At 36.0% G+C, this 24,920-nt stretch overlaps 3 protein-coding genes and 2 long non-coding RNA genes across 5 annotated transcripts; 3 read left to right on the top strand and 2 right to left on the bottom strand.

Annotated features, from left to right (window-relative positions):
• The first annotated feature begins 1,592 nt into the window (after positions 1 to 1,592).
• Positions 1,593 to 3,619, top strand: LOC147400584 (uncharacterized). Its single transcript, XM_086446309.1, has one exon. It carries the CDS (start codon positions 1,593 to 1,595, stop codon positions 3,561 to 3,563), a length of 1,971 nt encoding a protein of 656 aa, XP_086302435.1. The 3' UTR covers positions 3,564 to 3,619.
• Positions 3,620 to 6,004: 2,385 nt separating this feature from the next.
• On the bottom strand, positions 6,005 to 12,201 carry LOC147400582 (uncharacterized). Its single transcript, XR_015179028.1, has 3 exons — positions 12,057 to 12,201; positions 7,491 to 7,576; positions 6,005 to 6,256 (listed from the first exon to the last, which is right to left on the bottom strand). It is a non-coding gene; the product is annotated as an uncharacterized LOC147400582 (long non-coding RNA).
• On the top strand, positions 9,747 to 11,804 carry LOC147400583 (uncharacterized). Its single transcript, XM_086446308.1, has one exon. It carries the CDS (start codon positions 9,781 to 9,783, stop codon positions 11,746 to 11,748), a length of 1,968 nt encoding a protein of 655 aa, XP_086302434.1. The 5' UTR covers positions 9,747 to 9,780; the 3' UTR covers positions 11,749 to 11,804.
• An 847-nt stretch (positions 12,202 to 13,048) lies between the features above and the next one.
• On the top strand, positions 13,049 to 14,457 carry LOC147400581 (uncharacterized). Its single transcript, XR_015179424.1, has 2 exons — positions 13,049 to 13,277; positions 13,375 to 14,457. It is a non-coding gene; the product is annotated as an uncharacterized LOC147400581 (long non-coding RNA).
• On the bottom strand, positions 14,203 to 22,165 carry CDPMEK (4-(cytidine 5'-phospho)-2-C-methyl-D-erithritol kinase). Its single transcript, XM_086446307.1, has 11 exons — positions 21,769 to 22,165; positions 21,593 to 21,688; positions 21,404 to 21,472; positions 20,907 to 21,011; positions 20,771 to 20,827; positions 20,423 to 20,623; positions 16,821 to 16,913; positions 16,623 to 16,722; positions 16,411 to 16,510; positions 15,660 to 15,745; positions 14,203 to 14,454 (listed from the first exon to the last, which is right to left on the bottom strand). Exons 1-11 carry the CDS (start codon positions 21,970 to 21,972, stop codon positions 14,351 to 14,353), a joined length of 1,215 nt encoding a protein of 404 aa, XP_086302433.1. The 5' UTR covers positions 21,973 to 22,165; the 3' UTR covers positions 14,203 to 14,350.
• Between the last annotated feature and the right edge of the window lie 2,755 nt (positions 22,166 to 24,920).

The raw sequence follows: 24,920 nt of genomic DNA, 5'->3' as shown, positions 1-24,920 counted from the left end.
GAGATCATTCTCACAAAAAATCAGCCAATCTGAAACTTCTAACCCCATAAAAAATGGTTTAGAATTGTGGATCGTCGATTTTTTGCCATTAATTTGTAAATCACTTTTGATGGGGTTAGAAGTCTTAGATTGGGTGCTGATTTTTCATGGGATAATCTCCTCGTCATAGAGATCACCCTCACAGAAAATCAGGCCAATCCGAAACTTTTCGCTCATATAGGACAGATTTTGGCTGTCTAATCTGACCATATATATATATATATATATATGTATGTATGTATGTATGATATTTTTCTTATTTTTTATTTATTTATTGTTTTTTTCCCCTTTTTGTGTTTTTTTTTTTTTTTTGCTTTTGCCGATTAAAACGGTTCACACTTGGTAACATGTTTGTACGTAATATATTGATTTACCAATATAAAGAAATAAAATGCTACATTACTTGATGTTGATCTCAAGCTCCAATGTATGTGAATCTTTCTTAGCAAAATTGTTTAGGTTTTCACCATGGCATTGCAATGGAAAATTTTGTTTCTAGGCTGGGGGTAATTAGAAAAGCTAAAACCACCAATATATATTTTTCTACCTTTACTTTCAAAATTTCATATAATGACGTGAATTTTCTGCCTCTTGATGTCTAATCCAATTCTTATCTTAACCATAATAACTATTCTCATGACCTGGCTACTTTTTATTTAAATCAATGTTTAGGAATCAAATTGTTTCATGAAATTGTAGGTTGACTTTACTGAATCAATTTTGCATGGTAGGTTGCCAATCTTATGATATTTAAATGTATTTTGGAATGTTTTAAGGCTTGTAAATAGTTCAAAATCTTGAACCAGTAATTATCACAAAAAAATAAAAAAAATAAAAAAATCTTGGATCAGCGTCTCTCAGGCGACCATACAATTTCATCATTTCAAACCTTATTATTCTCATAACACTGCAAGATGAATACAGATACTTCTTATCATTCGGAACATGATTACATAGGAAAGAAAACAATTATTTGCGTGCAAATTACATTCCCTGCATTGAATTCATGTACTGTGGATTTTTATTTTTTATCAGTTACTATGGTTGTTTATGACCAATATTCATTTATGGACTTCAATGATGTTCCACTTTGAGCAAGTCATGCTATCTATGTTCAGTTTTTATCAAAATAAGGTATGAATTGTTTCTTAGGGATACTTGTTTGGACTCTTTAGGTTTATCATAGTCATGGGTTGGTTGCTTCATCCATATGCGTATTGTTGAACATTTAGCTCAAGATCATCTATTTTACCCTCTTTTCAGGAAAAAAATTATAGTGTCTTTTTGCCCAGCATACCTAAATTTGCTTCCATCCTATCCTTTTAAGTCATTAACCATGAGACAGTTTCTTCACCAATTTTGTTACTAGTAGCATAGATCTGTGTTATTTGTATCCTCATAGTTGAGTTTGCCAAATCTAATATGGGGAAATCTACATCATTTATCTTGACATAGCACATAAGTGGATATGCTCGATTTTCTTCTAGGGTTTCTCAAGAGGTAGGCATTTTATTTTATTTTTCTTGTATTTCGCAGGATTGGAGTTCAAAGAAATGTCTCCAGCATCGAGATCCGTACACAAGGATAAGTCGTCCTCGACCAGGGCAGCAGCCAAGGAACAGCAGAAGGCTTCTTTCAAGCCTTCTGCACCCGGTACAGTCGGCAATGGCATAACAGCAAGTGCATACAATCCCCTTTCGGGAACATTTCATACCCTTGAAGCATCACCAACTGCATCATCCCCACCAGTCCATGGCAATGGCCGTTTCCGAAATATGGACGAGACAGACGATCATTCTGGTAGTTCACTTGGGACTGGAGCCGAGTATGATTCTGTTTCCAACAATGATAGTTGTTCTGGCGAGTCAGAAGATCAGAAAGAGAAGACGGCCACAACTACCGTCCGTCAGGAGGCTATACCTGGTTCTGACAATGACAAGCGTGAAAAAATCCGACAGAAAAATGAGAGGAAGCATCAGCGTCAGAGGGAGAAGCGAGCACAGGAGTTGCATGAGCGTTGCAACGGATACCTGATGTCCAGAAAATTAGAAGCTCTCGCTCAGCAACTTGTGGCAATGGGTTTCTCTTCCGAGCGAGCAATGATAGCTCTCATGTCAAATGAAGGTAGGATAGAAGAATCGGTTGCTTGGCTATTCGAGGGTGGTGAAGAAGCAGTCGAGAACAAGAATTCGAACCTTCAGAGTGGGAAGAACTTGAAGATTGATATAACCGAAGAGCTTAGTCGAATTGCAGATATGGAGGTAATGTACAAGTGCTCAAAGCAGGAAGTTGAAAGAGCAGTTGTAGCATGTGAAGGAGATTTAGAGAAAGCAGTAGAGACCTTAAGGGCACAGAAGCAGGAACTAACTGCTTCTCTGTCAAAACCAGAAGAAAATGGTGGTAAGGTAGCAGTTTCTGTTGGGCAGAATCTGATGAGACCCCCGACAATGACCAATGCTTCGGTTACAATACAGCAAAGAAGGGATGAAAGAAATTTTAACTACACAAAGGCAGCACCGCCAACTATGCTGGCATCTCCGGAATCTGCAAATGGAAACTTGCAGTCTTTAAGGAGGATTCAGCTGAAGTCAGAGTGGGCAAAGCAGCAAGCTGCGGCACCAGTAGAGAAGAGGTGGCCGAGTATGGGTTCAAGTCCTGTTTCATATTCTTCGGCACCTCCTTTGCAGATTGCACCTCCACTGACAAAAGCTGAGGCTCGGTATGTCATAGTTGGAAGTGAAGTTAAAAACCTTCAAACAGGAACATTGAAGGCGCCAGTGATCATGATGCAACGTCCACAGTCCATCAACGCAAAGCAGAGCCCGGTACCCACAAACATCAGTGCCTCCCCTCCGGTGACAAGCACCGGATGGTACCCAAACAATGTCATGGCGGCGGTTGAGAACATGAGGTCGAATGGGGGTCTAATGCAAGGTCCGACCACAACAAGCTTGAACCCTAATCCTAACGGTTTGAGCTCGCATCAGTTTTACCACCAACCTCAGCATCACTCATTTGTGTCAAACCCAATGGAGTCCCCCGCAGTCGGCTGGGGAGCTTCATGGAGCACAACAGGGACGACAACATCATCAACATCGCCAATCTCTATTCCACCTTCTTTGGGGTTGTTCGCGGGGTGGGGTTCGACAGGATCATCGGGTTCATCTTCACCAGTGGACTGGAACTCAGGGGGTTCGATGGCACAGTGTAATTACAACAATATAGACTGGAGTTTGGAATCAACTTCACCACCGAGGTCAAGTGGATTGTGTTTAGGTCTTCCATCTTTTGTGAAGAATGGTCAGACGTATGAGTCATGGTCATCGTCAACTTCAGCTAGCACAAAGTCGTCAATGAGGTCTGCAAGTTTGAATGGTATTTGCACTGCAGGGTTGTCGGACGGAGTTGGGATGGAGTCATCATCAACGTCAACTTCGGAGGGACCTCGTGAGTGGACATCTCCCTTTGCTGGGAAGGACATCTTTAGCATACCTAGGCAGTTTGTTACTTCCCCATCTCTGTAGAAGGAACTTTGAATGATTGGAAAGAAAGACAGGGAAAATGGTTGGATTTGTTAAAAGTGTGTTACTTCTTGTGAAATGTGGTTTTTTGATGGCTTTAGCTGGTTTTACTAACAAAAAAAAGAATCTAGGACGCTCTGGCTGCATTTGGACCAGGCCCCCCTTGCTTGGTAAGTCTGATTAGAGAACCCAATGTCGCCAATTTTCCAGTTTTAACCCAGATGACGCATTTACTATCGAAAGATTTACCAAGAAAAGAGAAAAAATAATAATAATGAAAAACTCAGATTATTGGAACATTACCTTCTGCCGTGATTAGTGCTTCTTGTTCAACATATCCATAAGAATAATGATGAATGCACGCGGCTGTATCCCGATGAAAAGGATCTATGGTTCTGTGCCCAATCCGTAGACATCCGATGAATTGCAATGAGTTTGACTTCTTCATCGTTCTCTCTTTTTTTTTTTTTTTAATCTACTCTGAGCCACGCAACTCTCTCTCTCTCTCTCGTCTTTCTTTTCTCTTTTCTTGATTTTCAAAACTCGTCTCCTTGAATTTTTTCTTTTTTCGATAAGGCTTCTCTAATCGTGCGAAAATCTCTCAGATTTGTTGTTTTTGTTGTTATTGTTACACGACTGACTCTTATGCAACTTAGAACTCCTTGTTTTATACGACTGAAACTCTTCTCTTTGCGTTTTTTGATCTTTTCTAGTTGCGTTGATCTCCGGTTTTTCCTCTTGCTTTCACTCCAAATGACGTGTCACATGTTACGTACGGAAAAAAAAACATTAGTTTAATTTGTGGTGATTAGGTTGTGAGAAATTTAGGTAGGGGAGGTCATCTTAACACGACAAACTTTAAAAAACAAAAAATAGTTAGTGGGTTTGGATTGACCCTGATTTTGTTTCTCTCGACCCACCTAAGCCACTTGTATATTAACCATTTAAATCATGCAAGACAGGATCTATCTCTAATATTAAGAATTATTTAACATTATGTTTGGATTTAGAGAAATGAAGAGAAGAGATTTATTAACTTCATGTTTGGATTAAGAGAAGTGGAGAGAAGAGAAACTCAATTTCTCTCTATCATGTTTAGATTGACAAGATAAAATTTAGGACAACTTTGAAATTTTAAAATATCTTAAAGAGATCGAGGGGTAGAGTTTCATTTCTCTCCTCTTCTTTCCACTTTTGGGGAGAAAGAAAACTCACATTTTTTTCTCTTCTCTTCTCTTTCCACTTAACAATTCAAATAGGAGAAATGAAGAGAAACTCAATTTCTCTCCACCATATTTGAATTGATAGGAGAGAACTTGGGACAACTTTAAAATATTTTAAAAGACATCTAGAGGCAGAGTTAGAATTATAAAATAAAAAGGGTTTCTCTCCTCCTCTCCACTTTTGGAGAGAAAGAAAACGCACATTTTTTCCCCCTCTTCTCTTCTCTCCACACTTAATAATCCAAACAAGAGAAACAGAGAGACTCATTTTTTTTCTCTTCTCTCCACTTCTCCCAATCCAGACATAGCGTAAGATTTTTAAAATTATAGAATTTTTTTGCATATATTTTCATAATGGAAAATTTTATTGACACGCTAAGTTCCATCGACTGCAGGCCAAGGTGCCTCTTTGTCTTCTTCGATGATTCAACATGTCAAAAACCAACCATGAATCTCCAACACCTCATCCGATCTCTCTCTCTCTTGATGCACAAGAAGTATAGGCACATAAGGTTTTTCGGGCAACCCCTTTTTTGGATACACATGCCTTCATGGAGCACAACAGGGACATCATCATCATTATTTGCTATTTTGACATCCTTGAGATTGTTCTCAGGGTGGGGCTAGAAGATATCGTCAGGCTCGTCTTCACCAGTGGACTGGAACACAGGGTGTTCAATGCCACGGTGCTATTACAACAACAAAGATTTGGATTTCACTACGTTACCGAGTTGTCTAAGAGAAAAATTATTTAACTCGATTTATAAATATTTATTTATATGTAAATAATTCTCTTTATAAATATTTATAATTTTTTAATATATAAAATAAGATAGATGTGAAGATAATTCATCGTAAAATCATATTTTTATTTAGATGATAAATATTTAAATCAAGGACAAACTAGTTACACATCACGTAGTACCAGTTGCACTCACTTAATCAAAGCTTCATAAACTCTAGATTCAATTTTCAAAGCTTCATGATCTGCAAGTAGGGTAAAATATATGAGAGTTCCAGTTAATAATTGGTCTGGTATAAAATTTGTAGAAACTCCTACTAATGATGATTCTTTATTGACTTTGACAAGTTTTATCGACTCATCCGAGATTTTCAAAATATCACCTGCTTGTCAAACGAGATGCTGTACAGTTTGAGACACAAAGATGAGTTGGGTGAGCCAAGTCCTCTATTATTGAAAGTTTGTATTATAAGAAACAATAAAGATGAAAAATTGTTTCAATTTGCTTTTATTGTTTAAATTTATAAGAATTTATAAAAGAAAACAAGATAATTGTGGATTCAAGGTGAAAGTAAAATGTAAGAAACAACACGCAATTTTCTAATTTTTCATCTTAGAAGAGTCTTGTTACTTGATTGTCGATGGTTCGTCTTCAGATGAGTCATTCAAACTTGTTATTGAAGTGGGCTCCGGATACCATTGGTTCTCTCCACGAGCGAGAAATCGTGCCTCTGCAGTAGTACAATGCAAAATGTCAAACACTTTACGATAAAAGCTAACACTGAAGTGTGGTTCAACTTAAGATTATATGTGGATCGAATTGTGCATCTGATTGTACCATAGCTGCAATAACAGAAAATAATCAATGGGAGTTCTAGCAAACTCTACCAAAATTTGTGCCTTGAAACTCTTTGATGGGTATACAGTCACCGTGTCGGGGTTTGGGAATAAGTCGACGAGGTAAAAATTAGGAAACTTTGGTAAAATTGGAAGAAAAAAAAAATTGAGGGTTAAGGTCGTGTAATTGTTCCTACTAGGTGGTGTTCTTATATTATATAATTCCATGTTTAACTCCAATAATAAATCACCAAACCTCATATTGATATTATCCATGACAAGTAACCAAAGATCTATAACACATTTGAAAGATTTGTATTGTTCAAAATATACTACATTTAACAACTTCATTATAGTCTTCTCTAACTAGTGCATCAAAGTCATCTTATTTTATCCCAATTTAATCACAATCGTGATGTTTGTGATTTAATCATGAAGTTTGTAAAAATCGTAACTTACTGGCATACTCATGATTAAATTGTTGAAAAAAAAAATTCATGATGATAAGTCACAGAATTTGGTGATTATGACGGGAACAGTCACTTCAGATTTTCCTCTCATCTGGAAAATTGAGGGAAAAATGGTTTTCTTGGAAAAATGCGATTTGCAGGTGTATGATTGTGCTTTTAATGGCAAAATCATTTTCCTGAGAAAATGATTTTCTTGTCAATGTAGGAAAATCCTGATGTTATTCTCTTACAATTACCCGAACAACCCAAGGCAACCAACTCTATTTTCACAGATGCAATCAAACACCGACTACAAAAAAATTCCAATAAAAAACATTTTCATGGGACCATAAGGGAAATTGGTTTTTCTGAGGAAATGTTTTCTCTGAAATTTATATACACCATAAAATCATTTCCTACTTCAAAATCAACAGAACCCCTTTAAATGGAGATCCACCTAAGCACTCCCCACAGGACTCTCTCATCCTATAAGTTAACAATAATGGCCTGATGAAGTGATCAAAACACCTTTAACAATTCCACAAAGTTTTTAAAGGAATCTCAGCCCAACTGCAATGGGTTTGGAGTAGTGTTTGAAAATGAAATCAGACTGATGCAGAACCCCAATCTAGTACAATGAAAATGGAAAGATGAAAGGGTTGTTATATTTGAGGCTTACCTGATAAAAACACATCCTTGTATTCATCGTCGTCATAAACAAATTGTGGGGGATCTGGAGAACCGATTCCAATGATGGTGCTTCCACTACAAAAGATACATAAAAAAGAAGCATGACACATTAGATTATCTACTAATGTCATCTATGGATGCATATTTCAAACATCAAATGAATATGGAAAAATAATAAAGTAGGTTAAAGGGGTAAAAGAGGAACTATAGTAAAGTTATAAGGGGTGAAGTATAAGGAAATAAAGTGGGTCCCACAAAACTATAACTTGATGGGAGGGTTTAGGGAATAGAAGTGAAAAAAAGTAAAGTTGAAAGGGTATTATTAAAGAATTTTGAGGCTAAAAGGGTAAAAGAAGAAAAGCAATAAGATAAGTTAAATTGGGTAAAAGAGGAAATATAATAAAATTAGAAGAGTGGAAATAAAGTCGAGGGGGTAAAGAGAAAAATTAATAAAATGGTTAAAGTGAGTCCCTCACAAAGGTTTGTGTCAAACAATTGTACCAACTCAGTTGTGTTTTATTATATAGAGAGGGTAGCGTTCAACAAACAACGTTAGGGGGAAAAATCTGTCCTATATGGCTTAAAAGTTTTAGATTGGGCTGATTTTTTGTGAGGATGATCTCTATGGTGAGGAGATCATCCTCACAAAAAATCAGCCCAATCTGAAACTTCTAACCCCATAAAAAATGGTTTAGAATTGTGGATCGTCGATTTTTTGCCATTAATTTGTAAATCACTTTTGATGGGGTTAGAAGTCTTAGATTGGGTGCTGATTTTTCGTGGGATAATCTCCTCGTCATAGAGATCACCCTCACAGAAAATCAGGCCAATCTGAAACTTTTCGCCCATATAGGACAGATTTTGGCTGTCTAATCTGACCATATATATATATATATATATATATATATATATATATATATATATATATATATATATATATATATATATATATATATATATATATGTATGGTATTTTTCTTATTTTTATTTATTTATTTTTTTTTTCCCTTTTTGTGGTTTTTTTTTTTTTTTTTTTGCTTTTGCCGATTAAAACAGTTCACACTTGGTAACATGTTTGTACTTAATATATTGATTTACCAATATAAAGAAATAAAATGCTACATTACTTGATGTTGATCTCAAGCTCCAATGTATGTGAATCTTTCTTAGCAAAATTGTTTAGGTTTTCACCATGGCATTGCAATGGAAAATTTTGTTTCTAGGCTGGGGGTAATTAGAAAAGCTAAAACCACCAATATATATTTTTCTACCTTTACTTTCAAAAGTTCATATAATGACATGAATTTTCTGCCTCTTGATGTCTAATCCAATTCTTATCTTAACCATAATAACCTATTCTCATGACCTGGCTACTTTTTATTTAAATCAATGTTTAGGAATCAAATTGTTTCATGAAATTGTAGGTTGATTTTACTGAATCAATTTTGCATGGTAGGTTGCCAATCTTATGATATTTAAATGTATTTTGGAATGTTTTAAGGCTTGTAAATAGTTCAAAATCTTGAACCAGTAATTATCACAAAAAAAATATAAAAAAATAAAAAAATCTTGGACGAGCGTCTCTCAGGCGACCATACAATTTCATCATTTCAAAGCTTATTATTCTCATAACACTGCAAGATGAATACAGATACTTCTTATCATTCGGAACTTGATTAGATAGGAAAGAAAACAATTATTTGCGTGCAAATTACATTCCCTGCATTGAATTCATGTACTGTGGATTTTATTTTTTATCAGTTACTATGGTTGTTTACGACCAATATTCATTTATGGACTTCAATGATGTTCCACTTTGAGCAAGTCATGCTATCTATGTTCAATTTTTATCAAAATAAGATATGAATTGTTTCTAAGGGATACTTGTTTGGACTCTTTAGGTTTATCATAGTCATGGGTTGGTTGCTTCATCCATATGCGTATTGTGAACATTTAGCTCAAGATCATCTATTTTACCCTCTTTTCAGGAAAAAAAATTATAGTGTCTTTTTGCCCAGCGTACCTAAATTTGCTTCCATCCTATCCTTTTAAGTCATTAACCATGAGACAGTTTCTTCACCAATTTTGTTACTAGTAGCATAGATCTGTGTTATTTGTATCCTCATAGTTGAGTTTGCCAAATCTAATATAGGGAAATCTACATCATTTATCTTGACATAGCACATAAGTGGATATACTCGATTTTCTTCTAGGGTTTCTCAAGAGGTAGTCATTTTATTTATTTTTTCTTGTATTTCGCAGGATTGGAGTTCAAAGAAATGTCTCCAGCATCGAGATCCGTACACAAGGATAAGTCGTCCTCGACCAGGGCAGCAGCCAAGGAACAGCAGAAGGCTTCTTTCAAGCCTTCTGCACCCGGTACAGTCGGCAATGGCATAACAGCAAGTGCATACAATCCCCTTTCGGGAACATTTCATACCCTTGAAGCATCACCAACTGCATCATCCCCACCAGTCCATGGCAATGGCCGTTTCCGAAATATGGACGAGACAGACGATCATTCTGGTAGTTCACTTGGGACTGGAGCCGAGTATGATTCTGTTTCCAACAATGATAGTTGTTCTGGCGAGTCAGAAGATCAGAAAGAGAAGACAGCCACAACTACTGTCCGTCAGGAGGCTATCCCTGGTTCTGACAATGACAAGCGTGAAAAAATCCGACAGAAAAATGAGAGGAAGCATCAGTGTCAGAGGGAGAAACGAGCACAGGAGTTGCATGAGCGTTGCAATGGATACCTGATGTCCAGAAAATTAGAAGCTCTCGCTCAGCAACTTGTGGCAATGGGTTTCTCTTCCGAGCGAGCAATGATAGCTCTCATGTCAAATGAAGGTAGGATAGAAGAATCGGTTGCTTGGCTATTCGAGGGTGGTGAAGAAGCAGTCGAGAACAAGAATTCGAACCTTCAGAGTGGGAAGAACTTGAAGATTGATATAACCGAAGAGCTTAGTCGAATTGCAGATATGGAGGTAATGTACAAGTGCTCAAAGCAGGAAGTTGAAAGAGCAGTTGTAGCATGTGAAGGAGATTTAGAGAAAGCAGTAGAGACCTTAAGGGCACAGAAGCAGGAACTAACTGCTTCTCTGTCAAAACCAGAAGAAAATGGTGGTAAGGTAGCAGTTTCTGTTGGGCAGAATCTGATGAGACCCCCGACAATGACCAATGCTTCGGTTACAATACAGCAAAGAAGGGATGAAAGAAATTTTAACTACACAAAGGCAGCACCGCCAACTATGCTGGCATCTCCGGAATCTGCAAATGGAAACTTGCAGTCTTTAAGGAGGATTCAGCTGAAGTCAGAGTGGGTAAAGCAGCAAGCTGCGGCACCAGTAGAGAAGAGGTGGCCGAGTATGGGTTCAAGTCCTGTTTCATATTCTTCGGCACCTCCTTTGCAGATTGCACCTCCACTGACAAAAGCTGAGGCTCGGTATGTCATAGTTGGAAGTGAAGTTAAAAACCTTCAAACAGGAACATTGAAGGGGCCAGTGATCATGATGCAACGTCCACAGTCCATCAACGCAAAGCAGAGCCCGGTACCCACAAACATCAGTGCCTCCCCTCCGGTGACAAGCACCGGATGGTACCCAAACAATGTTGTCGCGGCGGTTGAGAATATGAGGTCGAATGGGGGTCTAATGCAAGGTCCGACCACAACGAGCTTGAACCCTAATCCTAACGGTTTGAACTCGCATCAGTTTTACCACCAACCTCAGCATCACTCATTTGTGTCAAACCCAATGGAGTCCCCTGCAGTCGGCTGGGGAGCTTCATGGAGCACAACAGGGACAACATCATCAACATCGCCAATCTCTATTCCACCTTCTTTGGGGTTGTTCGCGGGGTGGGGTTCGACAGGATCATCGGGTTCATCTTCACCAGTGGACTGGAACTCAGGGGGTTCGATGGCACAGTGTAATTACAACAATATAGACTGGAGTGTGGAATCAACTTCACCACCGAGGTCAAGCGGATTGTGTTTAGGTCTTCCATCTTTTGTGAAGAATGGTCAGACGTATGAGTCATGGTCATCGTCAACTTCAGCTAGCACAAAGTCGTCAATGAGGTCTGCAAGTTTGAATGGTATTTGCACTGCAGGGTTGTCGGACGGAGTTGGGATGGAGTCATCATCAACGTCAACTTCGGAGGGACCTCGTGAGTGGACATCTCCCTTTGCTGGGAAGGACATCTTTAGCATACCTAGGCAGTTTGTTACTTCCCCATCTCTGTAGAAGGAACTTTGAATGATTGGAAAGAAAGACAGGGAAAATGGTTGGATTTGTTAAAAGTGTGTTGCTTCTTGTGAAATGTGGTTTTTTGATGGCTTTAGCTGGTTTTACTAACAAAAAAAAAAAAAAAAGAATCTAGGACGCTCTGGCTGCATTTGGACCAGGCCCCCCTTGCTTGGTAAGTCTGATTAGAGAACCCAATGTCGCCAATTTTCCAGTTTTAACCCAGATGACGCATTTACTATCGAAAGATTTACCAAGAAAAGAGAAAAAATAATAATAATGAAAAACTCAGATTATTGGAACATTACCTTCTGCCGTGATTAGTGCTTCTTGTTCAACATATCCATAAGAATAATGATGAATGCACGCGGCTGTATCCCGATGAAAAGGATCTATGGTTCTGTGCCCAATCCGTAGACATCCGATGAATTGCAATGAGTTTGACTTCTTCATCGTTCTCTCTTTTTTTTTTTTTTTTTTAATCTACTCTCTCTCTTGTCTTTCTTTTCTCTTTTCTTGATTTTCAAAACTCGTCTCCTTGAATTTTTTCTTTTTTCGATAAGGCTTCTCTAATCGTGCGAAAATCTCTCAGATTTGTTGTTTTTGTTGTTATTGTTACACGACTGACTCTTATGCAACTTAGAACTCCTTGTTTTATACGACTGAAACTCTTCTCTTTGCGTTTTTTGATCTTTTCTAGTTGCGTTGATCTCCGGTTTTTCCTCTTGCTTTCACTCCAAATGACGTGTCACATGTTACGTACGGAAAAAAAACATTAGTTTAATTTGTGGTGATTAGGTTGTGAGAAATTTAGGTAGGGGAGGTCATCTTAACACGACAAACTTTAAAAAACAAAAAATAGTTAGTGGGTTTGGATTGACCCTGATTTTGTTTCTCTCGACCCACCTAAGCCACTTGTTTATTAACCATTTAAATCGTGCAAGACAGGATCTATCTCTAATATTAAGAATTATTTAACATTATGTTTGGATTGAGAGAAATGAAGAGAAGAGAAATTTATTAACTTCATGTTTGGATTAAGAGAAGTGGAGAGAAGAGAAACTCAATTTCTCTCTATCATGTTTAGATTGACAAGATAAAATCTAGGACAACTTTGAAATTTTAAAATATCTTAAAAGAGATCGAGGGGTAGAGTTTCATTTCTCTCATCTTCTTTCCACTTTTGGGGAGAAAGAAAACTCACATTTTTTTCTCTTCTCTTCTCTTTCCACTTAACAATTCAAATAGGAGAAATGAAGAGAAACTCAATTTCTCTCCACCATATTTGAATTGATAGGAGAGAACTTGGGACAACTTTAAAATTTTAAAATATTTTAAAAGAGATCTAGAGGCAGAGTTGGAATTATAAAATAAAAAGGGTTTCTCTCCTCCTCTCCACTTTTGGAGAGAAAGAAAACGCACATTTTTTTCCCCTCTTCTCTTCTCTCCACACTTAATAATCCAAACAAGAGAAACAGAGAGACTCATTTTTTTTCTCTTCTCTCCACTTCTCCCAATCCAGACATAGCGTAAGATTTTTAAAATTATAGAATTTTGTAGGAATTTTTTTGCATATATTTTCATAATGGAAAATTTTATTGACACGCTAAGTTCCATCGACTGCAGGCCAAGGTGCCTCTTTGTCTTCTTCGATGATTCAACATGTCAAAAACCAACCATGAATCTCCGACACCTCATCCGATCTCTCTCTCTCTTGATGCACAAGAAGTATAGGCACATAAGGTTTTTCGGGCAACCCCTTTTTTGGATACACATGCCTTCATGGAGCACAACAGGGACATCATCATCATTATTTGCTATTTTGACATCCTTGGGATTGTTCTCAGGGTGGGGCTAGAAGATATCGTCAGGCTCGTCTTCACCAGTGGACTGGAACACAGGGTGTTCAATGCCACGGTGCTATTACAACAACAAAGATTTGGATTTCACTACGTTACCGAGTTGTCTAAGAGAAAAATTATTTAACTCGATTTATAAATATTTATTTATATGTAAATAATTCTCTTTATAAATATTTATAATTTTTTTAATATATAAAATAAGATAGATGTGAAGATAATTCATCGTAAAATCATATTTTTATTTAGATGATAAATATTTAAATCAAGGACAAACTAGTTACACATCACGTAGTACCAATTGCACTCACTTAATCAAAGCTTCATAAACTCTAGATTCAATTTTCAAAGCTTCATGATCTGCAAGTAGGGTAAAATATATGAGAGTTCCAGTTAATAATTGGTCTGGTATAAAATTTGTAGAAACTCCTACTAATGATGAGTTCTTTATTGACTTTGACAAGTTTTATCGACTCATCCGAGATTTTCAAAATATCACCTGCTTGTCAAACGAGATGCTGTACAGTTTGAGACACAAAGATGAGTTGGGTGAGCCAAGTCCTCTATTATTGAAAGTTTGTATTATAAGAAACAATAAAGATGAAAAATTGTTTCAATTTGCTTTTATTGTTTAAATTTATAAGAATTTATAAAAGAAAACAAGATAATTGTGGATTCAAGGTGAAAGTAAAATGTAAGAAACAACAAGCAATTTTCTAATTTTTCATCTTAGAAGAGTCTTGTTACTTGATTGTTGATGTTTCGTCTTCAGATGAGTCATTCAAACTTGTTATTGAAGTGGGCTCCGGATACCATTGGTTCTCTCCACGAGCGAGAAATCGTGCTTCTGCAGTAGTACAATGCAAAATGTCAAACACTTTACGATAAAAGCAAACACTGAAATGTGGTCCAACTTAAGATTGAATTGTGCATCTGATCGTACCATAGCTTCAATAACAGAAAATAATCAATGGGAGTTCTAGCAAACTCTACCAAAATTTGTGCCTTGAGACTCTTCGATGGGTACACAGGCACCGTGTCGGGGTTTGGGAATAAGTCGACGAGGTAAACATTAGGAAACTTTGGTAAAATTGGAAGAAAAAAAAAACGAGGGTTAAGGTCGTGTAACTGTTCCTACTAGGTGGTGTTCATATATTATATAATTCCATGTTTAACTCCAATAATAAATCACCAAACCTCATATTGATATTATCCATGACAAGTAACCAAAGATTTATAACACATTTGAAAGATTTGTATTGTTCAAAATATATTACATTTTACAACTTCATCATAGTCTTCTCTAACTAGTGCATCAAAGTCATCTTATTTTATCCTGATTTAATTGCAATCGTGTGTTTGTGATTTAATCATGAAGCTTAATGACATACTCATGATTAAATTGCTGAAGGAAAAAATTCGTGATAAAAGGTCACAGAATTCGGTGATTATGACGGGAACAGTCACTTCAGATTTTCCTCTCTCATCTGGAAAATTGAGGGAAAAATGGTTTTCTTGGAAAAATGCGATTTGCAGGTGTATGATTGTGCTTTTAATGGGAAAATCATTTTCCTGAGTCAATGTAGGAAAATCCTGATGTTATTCTCTTACAATTACCAGCACAACCCAAGACAAGTAACCAACTCTAAGTTTGACATTTTCACAGATGCAATCAAACACCAACTAAAAAAAAATTCCAATAAAAAACATTTTCATGGGACCATAAGGGAAATTGGTCTTTCTGAGGAAATGTTTTCTCTGAAATTTATATACACCATAAAATCATTTCCTACTTCAAACTCTACAGAGCCCCTTTAAATGGAGATCCACCTAAGCACTCCCCACAGGACTCTCTCATCCTATAAGTTAACAAGAATGGCCTAATGAAGCCATCAAAACACCTTTAACAATTCCACAAAGTTTTTAAAGGAATCTCAGCCCAACTGCAATGGGTTTGGAGTAGTGTTTGAAAATGAAATCAGACTGATGCAGAACCCCAATCTAGTACAATGCAAATGGAAAGAAGAAAAGGTTGTTATATTTGAGGCTTACCTGATAAAAACACATCCTTGTATTCATCGTCGTCATAAACAAATTGTGGGGGATCTGGAGAACCGATTCCAATGATGGTGCTTCCACTACAAAAGATACATAAAAAAGAAGCATGACACATTAGATTATTTACTAATGTCATCTATGGATGCATATTTCAAACATCAAATGAATATGGACATATTACGCAAATCAATTTGTGCACTGGAAGGTGTTAGCGTGTTTGTAAAAGCAATTGACCTCATATAGCAATTATATGGTCCTATGTTTTAAACATCGCGATTTTGAATCAACGATGGGATTTCAAGAAATAGCAGACCCATTCACTCTATCAAAACCAAGCTCAATCTGGTGCATCGTAAAGAATTTCGGTCGAGTCAACTTAAATCTATTGACTCCCAAATTTACTTTCCCAGTAACTCATTTCAATCAACTCATAGCCGAGTCAACTTGAAAATTTACCAACTTGGGTTAGAAATTGAATGAGCTATGAGATTGTTATTTTTAAACATATTTTTAAATATTTAATATATTTATTTGATTCACCCAATAGACTTGACTTGATGAACATTCAAATTGAGTCAACTTTTCAAGTTTTGAACTATAATGTGGTCCAAATAGAGTAGTGGTGAAGTCATCGATCATAAGAAGAGTAGAAAATGCTTTTCAAATCTTTTATCACAATCTCATTTGGAAATTAACAAAGTAAATAAATAGTGTCTCAATAGAAGCGGTGCAAGGCCTAAGTTACCTTCCTGACATGAAAACGGCATCATACTGTCCACGACCAGCTGCGAGGACACGTTGTTTCAACTTTCTCAGAGATGGGAGGACTTCAAATGCCGGAGGCTCTGGAAAAAAGAAGAAGATATCATAAAAGAATCAATCAGTGGGGGTCCAAATAAACTCAAAAAGAAAATAAACTGAAGGTAAGATGAGTGTATTTTAAGAAGTTTCTCATACCCAAATCATTTATACAAACATCTTGAGATATTCCGTTTTCAGATATCTTCTCCAACAATGTTAAAGGTTCAACCTTACTAGTATTATCCAACCTAAGCCGCTGCACAAAACAATAATTGTCTTGGAAAGATGTCTTTATGAGTAAATAAGATGATTATGGAAGTAATAATGGATTTACTGAGTTTGAATATGAAGTGCCTTGTAAACTTCAGCCGTGGGGCATGCTTGTTGTGGCTTTATGAGAACCATTGGCATGTCCATGGATATTGGAGGTGGAATATCTTGAACAACCTGGACAGACAGTAGTACAAATTCTAAAGGTCAGCTTTTCCAAACTTTAAAATCTCCTATTTATTAAGTGAAGTCAACATTATTCATAATAATGTCGTGGTCACAATGAAATCAACCTAAATTTCAATGTTCTTGAAAACAGGCCCTCTGTAAACATGGTAGAAGAGTACCCAAGGGTACCTTTCTGATCCATGGATAAGCATTATCCAACAGCGTCTTGGACTAAAAGATAATGAATACGCACAATGAAGTAAACCATACAACTAGTTTAATTACTCATAGTTATAAAGCATTTTCAGAACACTCTTTGTATCATATTACATCCTCTCCAAAGAGTTATCACCCAATCTATCTTTTTCAATTGTTACTATGACATGCAAGTTGGACCCCCTTTGCCTTTTGTAAATTGAATTCAAGTTCTTTTCCAAAAGCCAATTAAGGATCAGGATTGAGTTTTAGTTATCCTTCCCTTGGGTTCTCGTCTAGTTCAGTGGATCCAGTTCTAGAGGTCAACCCAAGTGAAAATCTAAATCTTTTTCAACACCACATGTTAGGGAATATATGGACTTTGACACCAAGCAATCAATCCATGCAACACTACACTAAAGATAGTACATACAATTCATCAAACACTAGTTGCCCGTCTAACAGATGGGGCAATTGGCGAGAATGTACAACCACTGCACATGAACATCCCAACAATGGCACGCTAGTATGAACTCAACCAAAGGAATGGATTAACATCAAACAACAGGATTTCTCTAATGAAATACCCTACCTACCCTTCCTAGAGGCATGGTTGAGCAAATGATTGGTCATACCTCATTTCGTTGGCTCCTTGACTATATTGCTTAGTTGAGGGATATCTAGCCCAATCAACATCAGACAACCCAACTAGCTCAAGTTGGACTTCTACTTCACAAGATCCCAAAGTTAATCATACGAGCCTTTCTTGAATGTTGCATGAATTGTTATAAATCTACCAAATGAGCATCATGTTAACCTCATCTCCAACCTCTGCTCTCAATCTAAGATTACTTCCATATGTGACACGATTTATTTGAAGTTCAAGATTCCGAAACTACTTTGCAAATCCTCAATGTATTTTGTCTAACATAATAATCACCTTTCCATGGCACCATATGATAATGAGATCATCTACATAAAGTAAAACGATTGCAACTTGGCCCTTTGTTTTATGAATACACCCGAATCACCTAACGGCCCTTTGTTTTATGAATAAACCCAAATCACCTGACAATACCTAATACACATAGAGTACTACAAATTTGACTCTCTCCCAATAAAAGATCTTGATGCTGCATTTAGGCAGTATAATGCGTTTTTCAGCTTGCAAGCATACTTCAGATTATTATCGTTCACAAACCCTGTTGTCTGCTCCATATATATATATATACATATATATATTTCTTTTCTTTTCTTTTCTCTCTAGGTCTCTATAAAGAAATGCATTTCTAATGTCTACTTACAACAAATGCTAGAAGTTGCAGCCAATGAAATGAACTCATTGTAGTCATCTTTGACGCAAGGGAGTGTCTCATCATTATGTATTCCATGTGTCACATGTCCCTACATTACATTTCCCATCATGCAATGAATTCAAATGTTCCTCGAATCTTTGATCTTGAGAAACCCTATAGTGTGACAATGTCAGAATGTTAGATAGCTGGACCTATTTGGCTTCCTCATCCTTGCTGATCTTCTAGGGCCTATCTGGCTATCAATAATGGTACCTTTTGTAGATGGCTGCATTTTGGGTAGTAAGCCTTGGACTTGGCAATCCTTGGTGTAGTTGATTTTGGTGACTCTTGTCCAAAGTCACAACAAAAAGCTCACGTAGCTCAAGTGCTCATGCCTGCATAATAGTGCCTCGAGTCTTTGAATCTGGGAACACTATGTTGTCAGAAGACCAAAACAATCAGGCCTAATAAAATTTATGCAAATTATAAATTTTTATTGGATTTATGCACATATTCTATTCTGTTGGCCATAACAAAAAGTGAGTGAAAACCAAGTTTTCCTAGAGATAATTGTTGATAACAACGGCTTCAGTAGCCTACTTAGCCAAAAACTATGATTGCGGCAACAAGTGATGCAGCAAAGAAATTATACTGAAGTTTAGGCTGATAAAGAGTGCTCTTATATCATTCTCTCTTCTCGAGGCTCAGATTATTCTTGAAGCAGCATAGCTAGAATGGATCGAAGAGGTGGAAGATATTTCAACGTAGCCTAACCAACTTGAATTAAGAATTCAAGCTGGCCTAAGATTTTTTGCATGCAACATACCCAAATAGGTATTTTTTCCTTTTGCAATAGAGTGTGTGGGCATCCAAAATTTACAATAGATCCCATGAAATTAAATAAGCATCAAACTCTCACAATTTGTCTTTTCCTCCAAAGTCAAGATCTCTAGCAACTTATTATTAAGAAAGCTGCTATTGGCACCCCAACTTTTACTTATTACACCTGAATTTAAAAAAAAAAAGTCAAAGAAATACGGTTGAGAATAAGTAAAAGTTGGGGTGCCAATAATAGCTCTCTTTTTTGTTAGATTTCTATTTTTAGGTTAGGATTTTACATGAGCCTAATCCTAATTGTAACAACTACTGAAAGTGTTTGAATGAGTATTATAATGTTGATAACAATTTGAGCCAAATCTTAGTAATGTTTGAATAGCGTGTTTAAATCTTTAATTGGATTGTGATAAATAATTTAAGAAAATTGGGGTGCCAATAGAAGCTCTCTTATTAAATTGTGTTCATTTTCTATTAAGCTTTTGAGCTTGATAAACTTTTGAAATACTTCGTACTTCTCTATTAAGAAATGGGTTCATACAAATAGCAAGTACTCATACATAAACTAAGTGTGGAATACATATCTGAGCATGGGGAATACGCCCACTTACAAAGACACCTAAATGAAAAAGCTCCAGTGGTCTCGATGCTAACCTTGGGTTCCTCCAAAGGTAATCGTTTTTTTCTTCATAATCACCTTTATATGAGTGACGTGTGACAGATGAGCATTCCAAAGAAGGTCTTATTCATGCTGCACATTCTCTGCGAATGTACATCAAACATGGAAATAGTACATACAATATCTTCACCTTTCTTCCTTAAATATGATCTCTCCATGAACGTTTACATTCACTAATTTCTTGAGGTATTACAAGTTGAAAAACACTTACGGACCAACTGCCGTAATATGTGGAACAAACATATCTATGCAAGCAATTCTAGACAGTAAATGTGGATGTATTTCTTGATCAAAAGTCCAAAGAATTTCAAAATTTAATACTATGGTTCTAAGATAGTGCTAAAGCCCATGATACAAAGTTTGAATTATACAATTGTTAGAGTTACACAATAATCCAATTATGCATTTGAAAAATATTAGTATTTTGCACAATTATCTTCTGTGGTCATGGAAATACATGAGATGGAAAGATTAACTTAACTTTGGGGTTGCATTCTATATTAGCCATAACATACCTCACCTCTACCGGTACAATAGGCAGCTCCATGAGAGAAAAAGAAAGGAACATCTGAACCAATCTCACTTGACCATTCTTGAAGTTCCTTTTCAGAGGCAACACAACCATTGAATTGGTTAGCCGCCCATAGTGCAGTTGCTGCATTACTACTTCCACCACCAAGCCCGGCCCCAGTAGGCACTATTTTGTCTAGGTGAATCTGCCATCATATTTAAATATAATAAATAATTTTTTTTATAAAAAAAATCAAACAATTTCAAGAAGAAACCTTCCTTTCGTAAAAAAAAAACAGGATGTATGCTTTCCCAAAGGCTACCCAAGAAAATTATATTGACTTCATTTTTACCCAAAAGTAGTTGTCACTGCCGGTCTTTTTTCTGTAAAGGTTCAGCGCTTTTATAATCTGCAAATAGAGATTCTAAACTTTAAATAATTTAGAAAAAATATGAAAATAAATGCACTAGATTGCAATTACAACTTACCAAATTTCTTTCATCAAGTGGGACTCCTGGCACATTGGTTGAAAGACGATCTTTGGTTTTCATCGGTGATAGAGAGAACTTTATTTTATCTCCTAGACTTATTACCTGAAAGAAGTAAAAGTTGAGACCATTTTGTTCATGGCATTAGCAATTGAAACCCATCAAATCTAACATTCAACACATTTTTTTTCTTTCTAAATGCTATTATATGATATAGAAAATTAGTCACAATTTATTCTAGTTTATCCTACAAAATGGTGCGATATCATTGTCGATGGGTCACGGATTCACAATATGAAAATGATTTTTAATACCATTTGTTAGTATTCCCATGTACACCCACTCCCCATGGCCAAGGCCATCACATGGGCCAGAGGACGAACATTTGACATAGTGAGAGTATCCAATATTTGGTTTTAAAAATAAAAAAAATAAAATTCAGTGTGTGTGAACTGAAGTTTGAGCTCTTACAAAGGAGTTGGGATGACTTAACTTACATGAAAGAGAGAAGCCAAATCATGAAACCCATCTTCTCTCTTACTTGTTATTCTCAAGAAAACATTAATCTGCACTTCAGGAGATAATATATGCAACTTAGACTATTAAAGCCCATTAAGAAAAAAAATCCAAAACCATCCAGAAAACTTAAAATCAAATAATAAAAAAAATAAAAAAATCATGATTACCTTGCAAGGTGAAAATAGAGTGAGCCTTGAAAGGCCAGTGTTCTTATCCACTTCATCAGCCAACCTATTAATCCTTTCATCTGGGTTATAAACCACCTAAAACCAACAAATAGTTTTGCAAATTCAACAAATATATTTTATTTTTGTAAATAAAAATTAACAGTACGTTTACATACCTCTACTTGTTTTCTGCCAGTTTTAGAATCAGAAGTCATGGCTCTGACAAATGGGGATGAACGAAATTGGAGATTTTGATGGAAATTGCAATACCCATGTCTCCAAAATCCAGAAAGATTGCTTTTTCTGCAGAGATTGTTGGATTTTTTCACATTAAAGGAAGGATAAATCCGGTGGTTGCAGAGGAATTGGGAAGAAGCCATGGATGGGTCTACTAAGAGTACTTCCTATTGACCAAAGTACATGAATTGGTGCTAAATTGAAGGCAAAAGTGGAGGGATTGAAGAATTTTTTTCAGGAAATTTTGATTTCTGGGTTTGGTTTTGAAAAGGCGAACACAAATGGAATCAATGTTTAGTAGACTTTAGCCTTTTGGATTCTTAGTCTTGGTTTTGCGGAGAGTTTAATTGAACCGTTTTTATTAGAAGATTATATTGGCAGACCAACTTTTACTAACAACACACCAATCATTTTGATATTATTGATGTTTTATGAGCTAAAAATTAGTGTGTTAGTTAAAGTTCTCTTTCATTAACACATCAATTGTTGGTGGTTGGTTGCATGATTTTAAAACTCGTTTTGTTGCCCGAGTCGTTTGATTATTCAAGTTGTCTTATTCAACAATGAACACCCTTTGCCTCATTTGAGAAACACATTAGATTTGAGATGACTTGTCTATCTATCTTGTTCGTGAACAATATAGAAACGAATCAGAGGAGTCGTCTGGATCTCAGGCAAGACTTAAAGCCATGAGTGATTCATATAACTATAAATTTTTTACTCTTCACACCCATTTCCTTTTCCCAAAGTTATTTTATTTTCTATTTTTACTAAGAAAATTTTAAAAGATAAAAAAAATCTTCAACCTCTAGAACATGATTTTAAATCTTGCCCGAGTCATCTTGGTATCGTTTATGAATGAGCAGGATAGACAATGCGTCTCACATGTGCAAAATCTCGTCAGACAATATTTTGAAAATCTCGCCCGAGTAGTAAAACTCGGTCAAGTCAAAGTGAATTTTGTATTTGTTATTAAAATAATTATATTTTAAATTTAAATACTTATTATTTAAATGAAATATAATTTAATGATAAAACATCTTTTATCTACAATATTTTATTAAAAAATGTATAATTAATTTTATATAAATATATGTGAATAAAATTCAAAATCTTCCTAGAAATTTTGTTTACTGTGAATTTGAATTTGGCAAGACGTGTTGACTCATCCAAGACAACTCAGTCTCGTCCTTGAACAAGACGAGATGACAAAACGAGTTTTGAAAACCATACTCAAAATTGAGAACTTATGAAAGTAACAACAGAGTGATCCAAGCAGGAAAAATAAATACAAATAATTGGACCAATCCAATGGCTTAAAATCAACAACGAGACCGAGTTTTGTCTGCCAGTTCATCAACGCTGGGACAACCATTGATGTGTTAAGTGGACCGCTTAATCTGTTTGATAAGATGCCACATGTCCTTAAAAAAATGAGAAATCTTTTTCTTACTAACTTAATAAGATTTTGAACCTTACTAAGGGTCATTTTATTCAAATGGATTACCACATCAGCAAACCAACACCACAGTTCTCTAAGAGTTTCTTTGAAAAACTCAAATCCAAAAAACAAAACTCGAAAACAATTTCTTTTGATCTTGATCCATGGTTTTGAAAATGAACGGTTATTGAACTTCCACATAACTCTCAAACTTGGTAAATGGAATTCAACAATTAAATTTTTTTTTAAAGTTCATAGAATTTTTTCCTTTACAACCATGAAGCATTGGATCGTGTTTTTGGATGGCAAAAAGTGAGCCAAGGACCATTCATGAGGGTAAAATCCTTACTAAAAAAAATAAAAAAATTCAAGACATTTAGCCAAGATTTTTTTTCTCTATCAAACAAACTACTTCAACTTTTTGAAGGGCATGACATGTGATAGCTTGTTGATTTAACAGCTAAACACTCTCATTTGTTAACATCAAATTCACAGACAAAGGTATTGACTTGGTTTGTCAATGGGGGTGTGAGGAATTTATTTGTTGGCACCAATTCTATGATGGTGTTTCTATGCATTTAAGGATGTGGGGATACCCCTAAAAGTTGAAAAGGATTGTTAACGAAATCAAGTTGAAATTATTTGTTTGAATCTTCTTCAATCAACCACGTTTTTGGAATGATCAATAGAACAATTGATTTCTTGCCTATAATATCATTGCAAACTGTAGACTTCCTTTCAATATGGGTACACACTTAGGTCACTAAATAATAAAGATGCTCCCTTGGTTTTAAAACTTGATTTCACGACTCTTCTCGTCCATGCCAGATGTCGAGTTGTCTAGGACGAGTTTTTTGATGCATTTGAGACATCTCATGCAAAAATGAGAAAAATGAATGTGGGATTTTAAATCTTGTCCGAAAAATTGACTTGTCTGTCCGTCTCGTCCATGCCTGATACCGAGACGATTCAAGCAATATGCCTTGGTCTCATTCTCGGATGAGTTTTGAAACTATAGATGCTCCAAATGTTTTCTTAATGATGGTGAAATTCTCTTGTTGATCTTGGTTTCATTTGAGAGATTAACATAGAATAACGTAAATGCCCTTGTCCTTAATCTCTAACCAAAATCAACCCCAAAGGGTCGTCCTAGTGCATGCTGAGCCTTGATAAGCTCATAAGGAAGGGTCGGTCAAGTGTTCAAAACCCAAGCAATGAATTGCACATAAGACTTTCTGAGGGGCAGCGTGTGTGACCGTGGGATTAGTCTCACCTGAAGGGTGGGATACCCACGAAAAAAGAAAAAACTCTAGCCAATATCCTTGATTTTTCTCTCACTAATACTCAACCCCTTTCAAGTTGTTAATCTCAAGGGTAAGTTATTTTTAACATATTCAACTTCATCTTCAACCCATTAATTTTAATGTATTATGAAAAGCTATTGATTTATCTATCCAAAATCCATATTTTTTCCTCTCCTCTAAAAATCTTATCTTGTTCTTGAGGTTTGAAGGTTAAAGTCAAGGGTAAAATTTTGTACCCTAAAGATCTTTCATCTAGTTGTTAATCAATAGGGTCTTTTAACATATTCAATCAGTGTCATATAGAAACCCTTGATTTTTCTATCCAAAAATCCTATTTTATTTATGA

This window comes from Akebia trifoliata, chromosome 6 (assembly GCF_017979445.1).
Source record: "Akebia trifoliata isolate Shusen 1 chromosome 6, ASM1797944v1, whole genome shotgun sequence".
NCBI classification, from domain to species: Eukaryota; Viridiplantae; Streptophyta; class Magnoliopsida; order Ranunculales; family Lardizabalaceae; genus Akebia; species Akebia trifoliata.
Note: the sequence above shows the minus strand (reverse complement) of the source record. Positions and strands in the feature narration are given on the sequence as shown.